General features: G+C 38.0%; 1 protein-coding gene across 2 annotated transcripts in view; it reads right to left on the bottom strand.

The window, feature by feature from the left end:
• Positions 1 to 12,544, bottom strand: part of MGAT4A (alpha-1,3-mannosyl-glycoprotein 4-beta-N-acetylglucosaminyltransferase A) — a 109,609-nt gene that overhangs the window by 59,315 nt on the left and 37,750 nt on the right. For both annotated transcript variants that reach the window (XM_082851821.1, XM_082851820.1), the window contains exon 3: positions 1,267 to 1,434. In XM_082851821.1, the coding sequence (XP_082707947.1) occupies positions 1,267 to 1,434 (168 nt within the window). The remainder of the gene's footprint in view (positions 1 to 1,266; positions 1,435 to 12,544) is intronic.

Below are 12,544 nucleotides of genomic sequence, written 5' to 3' on the forward strand. Positions count from 1 at the left end.
TGTGATAAATGTTTCAGCTATTAAGAACAGCATCAAAACCCTTAAAACATTCCTGCCCTATTATTCAGTAATTTCCCTTTTAGGAATTTAACTTCTATGCAATCAATAAATATTTAGTGAATAATCGGTTTTGTTCCAGCCACTGTGGCACGTGGTTGGAAATCAACAGTCATCAAAACACAGATTCTGTTTTTAAGAAAGTCATAATCTAATGAAAATAACTTAAGTCCTACCATAAAAGTAACTGATTTATATACAGAGATGTTCTTCACAGAGTTATAAATTGGGGGACAAAAACAACCCAGAAAAATCCTATTTGCCTACTTGTAGAAAAATATTTAATATATTATAGTATATGATTAGCTGATATATATGTCATCAAAAATGGTATTTTAAAAGAATATTCAATGCCATAGTAAAATGCTAATAGCATAATTTCAAGAGCAAAAATAAGGCCATAAAACACACAATTACACTTTTGAAGAAAAATATGCATGGAAAAAAGACTAGAAGAAAACAAAGAATGTTAACCATTCCATAATTTTAAATGTTACTGTGCCATAATACAAATTTTATAATCAGGAGGGGAAGAAAGGGGCCTGAATCTCTAAAAATAAGGTACGGTAGTGAATCTCAAGATGAGAGGAATTAATGGTGAAAGATTATAACAGATAATGCTAAATGAAAAAGTATATTATTCTTGGAAGATTATGTAGATTTGGAGTCAACTGATTATATACATATATCAATTTAGTCATTAGAATAAGAATAGGAAAGAAACAGAAGATGGTTGATACTCATTTCGCTCAGACCAGGATTTCTCAGAGAGGGAACAGGTCAGGTACCCTCAAAAGTACCCATTATAAAACTATATCTTTTTATTTCTTGTAAGTCATATCTGAGAGCACTAATTGCTTCAAATAGCTCAAAGGTCCCCAGAGTCCATCTGAAGTCCACAAAAGTCACAACAGAAATATGCATAAACACCAAGTTAAATTTTAGTCTCATTCTAAATGTTTTTTTTAAAAGATGCTGGTTCTTCACTATTGGCAGTGAAACTTAACTTAATATTACTCTCTTTAAATCAAATTTAGCAATTAATAAACTTGTTTTATAATTAACCACAATAGAAAAAGTTTTGTATGGTGATTTTTCTCTCTGTAGAGGGTAACAAATGTTGCGACTCTAGACAACTTTCAAAGAGAGTATTTCACATGACCCGTTGAAAATGTAATCTTTTCATAAAACCAAAAATATCGTCTGTACCTGAAAATTTATTCACCGCATCCTTACTTCTGTTTGTTTCTGCTCCTACACGCTTGAACTGCTGTACAATGGCATTGAGTTCGGAAGACCGCTGAGAGATTCTGTGTTCAGCTATTCGGAGCCGTTCTTTTAAAGCAAGAAATTCTCGTTGATAAGCAATCAGTTTTTCTAGAAGCAAAACCAAAAGTTATTAGTATATTTCTTTAAAAAAAAACCCCACTATAATCGAAACAGAATTGTAACATTAGGGATTTTAAAGTTGCATTTTTCAGAAACAGATATTCATTAACGAATTCATTGAGACAGAATTGAAAATAAAAAAGAGCCCCAACTAACAAAGTGGTGGCAAAGCCACCACTAACTTAGTGCTATTAATATCTGTAAGAATATGGGCGCTTTCTAATTAGCACTTCAGAAAGTTAAAGATAGGGAGAAATAGACAAGGTTTTTGGAATTAACACTTCAAGCATAATACCAAGATCATTTCTCAAAAGGTACAAACAACTATAAAGACCCTATTTGTATGAAGATAGAGATGAAGCATTGAAACTAATGATAATATATCTAATAATATAATGAATATAACATATTTTATAGCATAACCACTCACTTCCATAGGCTGTTTCCTCTGTACTTCCTATTCTGCAAAAATTTCCCTAGGCCAGACTTTGGTCAAATTCCTGATCCTTAACAACTCAATCAGGTAGATGTTAAGATGACCCTAAAAGTCAATTCTTTGAATTTAAGAGAATCACAGGTCAGGAAAGCCTGGTCTGGGAAATAAAAGTGGATTTTATGAGGATAACCGTAGGCACTGAAGCAATAGTATGAGACAGCTCAGATACAAAGTACACAGTGAGAAGAGGCCCCAAGACAGAACTGGACACCAAAATCTAAGAGACGCAGAAAAGAAACCATGCATTTGTCTTGATCAGCAGCACCGGAAGGGAGCTGAGGCTGGTAAATGGTCTGAGCAATTTCCACAACCTCATTAAACTAAGAAACATCAGAACCACAGTTTCAGCTTCTCTATCAAGCTAGATAATCTAAGGCTACTATTCTGACATCTAAACAAAACAAACCTTGGAAAGATTCTTTTTAATTTATATTGTAATCTCTGCTTTACTCAATCAAGGATGGAATCGTTCTGTACAAAACAGAATTAAGAAATATAAATCTGCCTGTCTCATAAAGCTAGCCTTAAAAAGAGTCAATTATATTATTCTTTGGCCCTTACATAAAGGACCACAGAGTAAATACCTCTGAAGAATTCTGTGGCAGGGAAGAAAGCCTCCCCTGCTTAACTGTCATAGTTCCCTGTATTGAACAATGTATTAATAAGCAGCTCTAGTTTCCGTAATTTGCTGGCTTTAGGAGGAAAGGAAGGGAGGGGGGTTGTGATTAGGAAAGGGCATACAGGGGAGCCTCAGGGAGCCAACAAGGTTCTATTTATTGACCTGGTTCCTGGTTAAATAAAATTCATTACTATACACCCATGGTTTAGGCACTTTTCCATATGTGTTAACTGACAATGGAAGAAATGTTAAAAAGATACTATTCACAAACACAAAACTACAAACAATTATACTGTAACAATTTTAACAAGAGGCACACGAGAGTTATGTGATAAAAACTATAAGCCTTTTCCTGGAGCCTGTAATGGAAGAAAAAAATGAAGTCATTTATTAATCCCAATCTTGCAGAAAAAAATAGATAAATCCTACCCTAAACTAATAATAAATGCAACACTTTTTAAAACATCAACGAAAATTTTTTGGAACTTGAATTTTGACATGTGATTCTAAAATTCATGTAAAAAACAGAATGTTTTTAAAAGGTCAAAAACATCTAGAAATAATAATAGGTAACTTGCTCTGAAATCAGAACATACTATATAAGGCTATAGAAATGAAAACCATGTTAAATGCCAAGTCTAAATAGTAGGGACAAGGGCCGATCACGCCAAGCAGATTGTGTCCAAAATGAGCATGAGTGAACTGTCCTGTGATTTCTTCCCCCTTTACCTCTTACCACTCACTTGGTGCCAAGATAGTGAATTCTAGACCTCTGTCACTAAAAAAGGATTAGAACCCTTTGGAAAAATAACTTTAAGATGAACCTGGAGCATTCTTGTGTCAAATAAGAAAATGTTATTTTATTTTACTTTATTTTAACATCTTTATTGGAGTATAATTGCTTTACCATGGTGTGTTAGTTTCTGCTGGATAACAAAGTGAATCAGCTATATGCATACATATATCCCCATATCCCCTCCTTCTTGCGTCTCCCTCCCACCTTCCATACCCCACCCCTCTACGTGGTCACAAAGCACCGAGCTCATCTCCCTGCGCTATGCAGCTGCTTCCCACTAGCTATCTTACATTTGGTAGTGTATATATGTCAGTGCTGCTCTCTCACTTCATCCCAGCTTACCCTTCTCCCTCCCCATGTCCTTAAGTCCATTCTCTACGTCTCTGTCTTTATTTCTGTCCTGCCCTTAGGTTAATCAGAACCTTTTTTTTTTTCTTAGATTCCATATATATATGTGTAGCATACAATATTTGTTTTTCTCTTTCTGACTTACTTCACTCTGGATGACAGACTCTATGCCCATCCACCTCACAACAAATAACTCAATTTCGTTTCTTTTTATGGCTAATATTCCATTGTATGTATGATCTTCCTTATCCACTCACCTGTCGATGAACACTTAGGCTGCTTCCATGTCCTGGCTATTGTAAATAGTGCTGCAATGAACGTTGTGGTACATGACTCTTTTTGAATTATGGTTTTCTCAGGGTATATATGCCCAGTAGTGGGATTACTGGGTCACATGGTAGTTCTACTTTTAGTTCTTTAAGGAACCTCCATACTGTTCTCCATAGAGGCTGTATCAATTTACATTCCCACCAGCAGTGCAGGAGGGTTCCTTTTCTCCACACCGTCTTCAGCATTTACTGTTTGTAGATTTTCTGATGATGGCCATTCTGACCGCTGTGAGGTGATATCTCACTGTAGTTTTGATTTGCATTTCTCTAATGATTGGTGATGTTGAGCATCTTTTCATGTGTTTGTTGGCAGTCTGTATATCTTCCTTGGAGAAATGTCTATTTCAGTCTTCTGCCTATTTTTGGATTGGGTTGTTTGCTTTTTTGAGATTGAGCTGCATGAGTTGCTTCTATATTTCGGACATTAATCGCTTGTCAGTTGCTTCGTTTGCAAATATTTTCTCGCATTCTGAGAGTGGTCTTTTCATTTTGTTTATGGTTTCCTTTGCTGTGCAAAAGCTTTTAAGTTTCATTAGGTCCCATTTGTTTATTTTTGTTTTTATTTCCATTTCTCTAGGAGGTGGGTCAAAAAGGATCTTGCTGTGATTTATGTCATAGAGTGTTCTGCCTGTATTTTCCTCTAAGAGTTTGATAGTGTCTGGCGTTACATTTGGTCTTTAATCCAGTCGGAGTTTATTTTTGTGTATGGTGTTAGGAAGTGTTCTAATTTCATTCTTTTACATGCAACTGTCCAGCTTTCCCAGCACCACTTACTGAAGAGGCTGCCTTTTCTCCACTGTATACTCTTGTCCCCTTTAGCAAAAATAAGGTGACCATATGTGCTTGGGTTCTCTCTGGGCTTTCTATCCTATTCCATTGATCTATATTTCTGTTTTTGTGCGAGTACCATACTGTCTTGATTACTGTAGCTTTGTAGTATAGTCTGAAGTCTGGGAACCTGATTCTTCCAGCTCAGTTTTTCTTTTTTAGATTGCTTTGGCTATCGGGGTCGTTTGTGTTTCCATATAAATTGTGATTTTTTTTGTTCTAGTTCTGTGAAAAATGCCAGTGCTAGTTTGATGGGGATTGCATTGAATCTGTAGATTGCTTTGGGTAGTATAGTCATTTTCACAATGTTGATGCTTCCAATCCGAGGACATGGTATATCTCTCCATCTGCTTGTACCACCTTTAATTTCTTTTATCAGTGTCTTATAGTTTTCTGCATACAGGTCTTTTGTCTCCTTAGGTAGGTTTATTCCTAGGTATTCCATCCTTTTTGCTGCAATGGTAAATGGGAGTGTTTCCTGAATTTCTCTTTCAGATTTTTCATCATTTGTGTATAGGAATGCAAGAGATTTCTGTGCATTAATTTTGTATCCTGCTAGTCTACCAAATTCACTGATTAGTTCTAGTAGTAGTTTTCTGGTAGCATCTTTAGGCTTCTCTATGTATAGTAACATATTATCTGCAAACAGTGAGAGTTTTACTTCTCTTCTGATTTGGATGCCTTTAATTTCTTTTTCTTCCCTGATTCCTGTGGCTAAAACTTCCAAAACTATGTTGAATAACAGTGGTGAGAGTGGGCAACCTTGTCTTGTTCCTTATCTTAGAGGAAATGCTTTCAGTTTTTCACCATTGAGAACAATGTTGGCTGTGGGTTTGTCATACATGGCTTTTATTATGTTGAGGTAGGTTCCCTCTATGCCTACTTTCTGGAGAGTTTTTATCATAAATGGGTGTTGAATTTTCTCGAAAAGCTTTTTCTGCATCTATTGAGTTTATATAGTTTTTATCCTTCAATTTGTAAATATGGTGTAGCAAATTGACTGATTTCATACACTGAAGAATCCTTGCATTCTTGAGATAAACCACACTTGATCATGGTGTATGATCCTTTTAATGTGCTGTTGGATTCTATTTGCTAGTATTTTGTTGAGGATTTTTGTATCTATGTGCATCAATGATGTTAGCCTGTAGTTTTCTTTTTTTGTATGGTTTTGGTATCAGGGTGATGATGGCCTCATAGAATGAGTTTGGGAGTGTTACTCCCTCTGCTATATTTTGGAAGAATTTCAGAAGGGTAGGTGTTAGCTCTTCTCTAAATGTTTGATAGAATTCTCCAGTGAAGCCATCTAGTCCTGGGCTTTTGTTTGTTGGAAGATTTTTAATCCCAGTTTCAGTTTCAGTGCTTGTGACTGGTCTCTTTATATTTTCTGTTTCTTCCTGGTTCAGTCTCGGAAGGCTGTGCTTTTCTAAGAATTTGTCCATTTCTTCCAGGTTGTCCATTTTATTGGCATAGAGTTGCTTATAGTGATCTCCCATGATCCTTTATATTTCTGCAGTATCAATTGTTACTTCTCCTTTTTCATTTGTAATTCATTTGTAATTTGATCTGAGTCTTCTCCCTTTTTCTCCTTGAGGAGTCTGGCTAATGGTTTATCAAGTGTGTTTATCTTCTCAAAGAACCAGCGTTTAGTTCTATTGATCTTTGTTACTGTTTTCTTCATTTCTTTTTCATTTATTTCTCATCTGATCTTTAAGATTTCTTTCCTTCTGCTAACTTTGGGGGTTTTTTTGTTGTTCTTCTTTCTGTAATTGCTTTAGGTGCAAAGTTAAGCTGTTTGATATTTTTCTTGTTTCTTGAGGTAGGACTGTATTGCTATAAACTTCCCTCTTAGAACTGCTTTTGCTGCATCCCATAGGTTTTGGGTCATCGTGTTTTCATTGTCATTTGTTTCTAGGTATTTTTTGATTTCTTCTTTGATTTCTTCAGTGATCTCTTGGTTATTTAGTAGCGTATTGTTTATCCTCCATGTGTTTGTATTTTCTAGGTTTTTTTTTCCTGTAACTGATATCTAGCCTTATAGCATTGTGGTTTGAAAAGATACTTGATACGATTTCAATTTTCTTAAATTTACCAAGGCTTGATTTGTGACCCAATATATGGTCTATCCTGTAGAATGTTCCATGAGCACTTGAGAAAAAAGTTTATTCTGTTGTTTTGGGATGGAATGTCCTATAAATATCAATTAAGTCTATCTTGTTTAATGTATCATTTAAATCTTGTGTTTCCTTATTTGTTTTCATTTTGGATGATCTGTCCATTGGTGAAAGTGGGGTGTTAAACTCCCCTACTATGATTGTGTTACAGTCGATTTCTCCTTTTATGGTTGTTAGGATTTGCCTTATGTACTGAGGTGCTCCTATGTTGCGTGCATAAATATTTATAATTATTAAATCTTCTTCTTGGATTGATCCCTTGATCATTATGTAGTGTCCCTCTTTGTCTCTTGTAACAGTCTTTATTTTAAAGTCTAAGAAAATGTTATTTTTAAAAAAGGACATAAATTGCAATTTTAAAAAATTAAATTTAAAAAAATAATAAAAGGGAGAAGTTCAAGATGGCAGAAGAGTAAGACGTGGACATCACCTTCGTCCCCACAAATACATCAGAAATACATCTACATGTGGAACAACTCTTACAGAATACCTACTGAATGCTTGCAGAAGACCTCAGACCTCCCTAAAGGCAAGGAACTCCCCACGTACCTGGGTAGGACAAAGAAAAAAGAAAAAACGGACAAAATAATAGGGACAGGATCTGCACCCCTGGGAGGGAGCTTGAAGGAGGAAAATTTCCCCACCCTAGGAAGCCCCTTCACTGTTGGAGACAGTGGGTGGCAGGGGGAAGCTTCGGAGCCACAGAGGAGAGCACAGCAACAGGGATGCAGACGGCAAAGCGGAGAGATTCCCGCACAGAGGATCGATGCCAACCAGCACTCACCAGCCTGAGAGGCTTGTCTGCTCATCCGCTTGGGCAGGTGGGGGCAGGGAGCTGAGGCTCGGGCTTCAGAGGTCAGATCCCCAGGGAAAGGACTGGGGCTGGCTGCATGAACACAGCCTTAAGCGGGCTTATGTGCCACAGCTATCAGGGAGGGAGTCTGGGAAAAAGTCTGGAACTGCCTAAGAGGCAAGAGACCATTGTTTCGGGGTGTGCGAGGAGAGGGGATTCAGAGCACCGCCTAAATGAGCTCCAGAGACGGGCGTGAGCCGTGGCTATCAGCAGACACCAGAAACGGGCGTGAAATGCTAAGGCTGCCGCTGCAGCCACCAAGAAGCATGCGTGCAAGCACAGGTCCCTATCCACACCTCCCCTCCTGGGAGCCTGTTCAGCCTGCCAATGCTGGGGTCCCGTGATCCAGAGACAACTTCCCAGAACACACGGCGCACCTCAGGCTGTTGAAACGTCATGCTGACCTCTGCTGCTGCAGGCTGGCCCAGCATTCCATACCCCTCCCTCTCCCCAGCCTGAGTGAGCCGGAGCCCCCTAATCAGCTGCTACTTTAACCCCATCCTCTTTGGACGGGAACAGACGCCCTCAGGAGACCTACACGCAGAGGTGAGGCCAACTCCAAAGCTGAACCCCGGGAGCTGTGCGCACAAAGAAGAGAAAGGGAAATCTCTCCCAGCAGCCTCAGAAGCAGCGGATTAAATCTCCAAAATCAACTTGATGTACCCTGCATCTGCGGAATACCTGAATACACAACGAATCATCCCAAATTTGAGGCGGTGGGACTTTGGGAGCAACAATATGTATTTTTTATTCCTTTTTCTCTTTCTGTGAATGTGTATGTGTGTGCTTCTTTGTGCGATTTTGTCTGTATAGCTTTGCTGTTACCATTTGTCCTAGGGTTCTGTCTGCCCGGTTTTTTTTTTTTTGGTTTTTCTTAGTGTACTTTTTAGTGCTTGCGATCATTGGTGGATTTGTTTTTTGGTTTAGTTGCTCTCTTCTTTCTTTCTTTTACTTTTTCCTTTTTTATTACTTTTCAATTTCATTTTTAATAATTATTTTTTATTTTAATAAATTTACTTTTTCTTTCTTTCTTTCTTTTTTTCTCCCCTTTCTTCTGAGCTGTGTGGCTGACAGGGTCTTGGTGCTCCGGCCAGGTGTCAGGCCTGTGCCTCTGAGGTGGGAGAGCCAAGTTCAGGACATTGGTCCACCAGAGAGCTCCCAGCTACACATAATATCAAACAGCAAAAGCTCTCCCAGAGATGTCCATCTCACCGCAAAGACCCAGCTCCACTCAACGACCAGCAAGCTACAGTGCTGCACACCCTATGACAAACAACTAGCAAGACAGGAACACAACTGCACGCATTAGCAGAGAGGCTGCCTAAAATAATAATAAGGTCACAGACACCCCAAAACACACCACTGGACATGGACCTGACCACCAGAAAGACAAGATCCAGCCCCATCGACCAGAACACAGGCACTAGTCCCCTACACCAGGAAGCCTACACAACCCACTGAACCAGCCTTAGACACTGGGGTCAGACAACAAAAACAACGGGAACTATGAACGTGCAGCCTGTGAAAAGGAGACCCAAAACACAGTGAGTTAAGCAAAATGAGAAGACAGAGAAACACACAGCAGATGAAGGAGCAAGGTAAAAACCCACCAGACCTAACAAATGAAGAAGAAATAGGCAGTCTACCTGAAAAAGAATTCGGAATAATGATAGTAAAGATGATCCAAAATCTTGGAAGTAGAATAGAGAAAATACAAGAAACGTTTAACAAGGACATAGAAAAACTAAAGCGCAAACAAACAATGATGAACAACACAATATACGAAATTAAATATTCTCTAGAAGGAATCAATAGAATAACTGAGGCAGAAAAACGGATAAGTGACCTAGAAGATAAAATAGTGGAAATAACTACTGCAGAGCAGAATAAAGAAAAAAGACTGAAAAGAATTGAGGACAGTCTCAGAGACCTCTGCGAAAATATTAAACACACCAACATTCGAATTATTGGGGTTCCAGAAGAAGAGGAGAAAAAGAAAGGGATGAGAAAATATTTGAAGACATTATAGGTGACGCCTTCCCTAATATGGGAAAGGAAATAGTTAATCAAGTCCAGGAAGTGCAGAGAGTCCCATACAGGATAAATCTAAGGAGAAACATGCCAAGACACATATTAATCAAACTATCAAAAATTAAATAAAGAAAAAATATTAAAAGAAGCAAGGGAAAAACAACAAATAACATACAAGGGAAACCCCATAAGGTTAACAGCTGATCTTTCAGCAGAAACTCTGCAAGCCAGAAGGGAATGGCAGGACATATTTAAAGTGCTGAAAGGGAAGAACCTACAACCAAGATTACTCTACCCAGCAAGGATCTCATTCAGCTTTGACAGAGAAATTAAAAACTTTACAGACAAGCAAAAGCTAAGAGAATTCACCACCACCAAACCAGCTCTACAGCAAACGCTAAAGGAACTTCTCTAAGTGGGAAACACAAGAGAAGAAAAGGACCTACAAAAACAAACCCAAAACAATGAAGAAAATGGTAGTAGGAACATACATATTGATACTTACCTTAAATGTAAATGGATTAAATGCTCCAACCAAAAGACATAGACTGGCTGAATGGATACAAAAATAAGACCCATGTATGTGCTGTATACAAGAGACCCACTTCAGGGCTTCCCTGGTGGCGCAGTGGTTGAGAGTCTGCCTGCCAATGCAGGGGACGTGGGTTCGTGCCCCGGTCCGGGAGGATCCCACATGCCACGGAGCGGCTGGGACCATGAGCCATGGCCGCTGGGCCTGCACGTCCGGAGCCTGTGCTCCGTGGTGGGAGAGGCCGCAGCAGTGAGAGGCCCGCATACCACAAAAAAAAAAAAAAGAGAGACCCACTTCAGACCTGGAGACACGTACAGACTGGAAGTGAGGGGATGGAAAAAGATATTCCATGCAAATGGAAATCAAAAGAAAGCTGGAGTAGCAATTCTCATATCAGACAAAATAGATATTAAAATAAAGACTATTACAAGAGACAAAGAAGGACACTAAATAATAATCAAGGTATCAATCCAAGAAAAATATATAACCATTTTACATATTTATGCACCCAACAAAGGAGCACCTCAATACATAAGGCAAATACTAACAGGCATAAAAGGGGAAATCTACAGTAACACAATCATAGTAGGGGACTTTAACACCCCACTTTCACCAATGGATAGATCATCCAAAATGAAAATAAATAAGGAAACACAAGTTTTAAATGATACATTAAACAAGATGGACTTAATTGATATTTATAGGACATTCCATCCAAAAACAACAGAATACACATTTTTCTCAAGTGCTCATGGAACATTCTCCAGGATAGATCATATATTGGGTCACATATCAAGCCTTGGTAAATTTAAGAAAATTGAAATCATATCAAATATCTTTTCTGACCACAGCGCTATGAAACTACATATCAGTTACAGGAAAAAATCTGTAAAAAATACAAACACATGGAGGCTAAACAATACACTACTAAATAACCAAGAGATCACTGAAGAAATCAAAGAAGAAATCAAAAAATACCTAGAAACAAATGACAATGAAAACACGATGACCCAAAAACTATGGGATGCAGCAAAAGCAGTTCTAAGAGGGAAGTTTATAGCGGTACAATCCTACCTCAAGAAACAAGAAAAATATCAAATAAACAACCTAACCTTATACCTAAACCAATTAGAGAACGAGGAACAAAAAAACCCCACAATTAGCAGAAGGTAAAAAATCATAAAGATCAGATCAGAAATAAATGAAAAAGAAATGAAGGAAACAGTAGAAAAAAATCAATAAAACTAAAAGCTGTTTCTTTGAGAAGATAAACAAACTTGATAAACCATTAGCCAGACTCATCAAGAAAAAAAGGAGAAGACTCAAATCAACAGAATTAGAAATGAAAAAGAAGTAACGACTGACACTGCAGAAATACAAAGCATCATGAGAGATTACTACAAGCAACTCTATGCCAATAAAATGGACAACCTGGAAGAAATGGACAAATTCTTAGAAAAGCACAACCTTCCAAGACTGAACCAAGAAGAAACAGAAAATATAAACAGACCAATCATAAACACTGAAATTGAGACTGTGATTAAAAATCTTCCAACAAACAAAAGCCCAGGACCAGATAGCTTCACAGGCGAATTCTACCAAACAGCTAGAGAATAGCTAACACCTGTCCTTCTCAAACTCTTCCAAAATATAGCAGAGGGAGGAACACTCCCAAACTCATTCTATGAGGCCATCACCACCCTGATTCCAAAACCTGAGAAAGATGTCACAAAAAAGAAAACTACAGGCCGATATCACAGATGAACATAGATGCAAAAAAAACCTCAACAAAATACTAGCAAACAGAATCCAACAACGCATTAAAAGGATCATACATCATCATCAATGGGGTTTATCCCAGGAATGCAAGGATTCTTCGATATACGCCAATCAACCAATGTGGTACACCATATTAACAAACTGAAGGATAAAAACCATATCATCATCTCAATAGATGCAGAAAAAGCTTCTGAAAAAATTCAACACCCATTTATGATAAAAACCCTCCAGAAAGTAGGCATAGAGGCAACTTTTCTCAACATAATAAAGGCCATATACGACAAACCCAGAGCCTACATCCTTCTCAATGGTG

Source organism: Leucopleurus acutus (assembly GCF_964270905.1).
Source record: "Leucopleurus acutus genome assembly, chromosome: 12".
NCBI classification, from domain to species: Eukaryota; Metazoa; Chordata; class Mammalia; order Artiodactyla; family Delphinidae; genus Leucopleurus; species Leucopleurus acutus.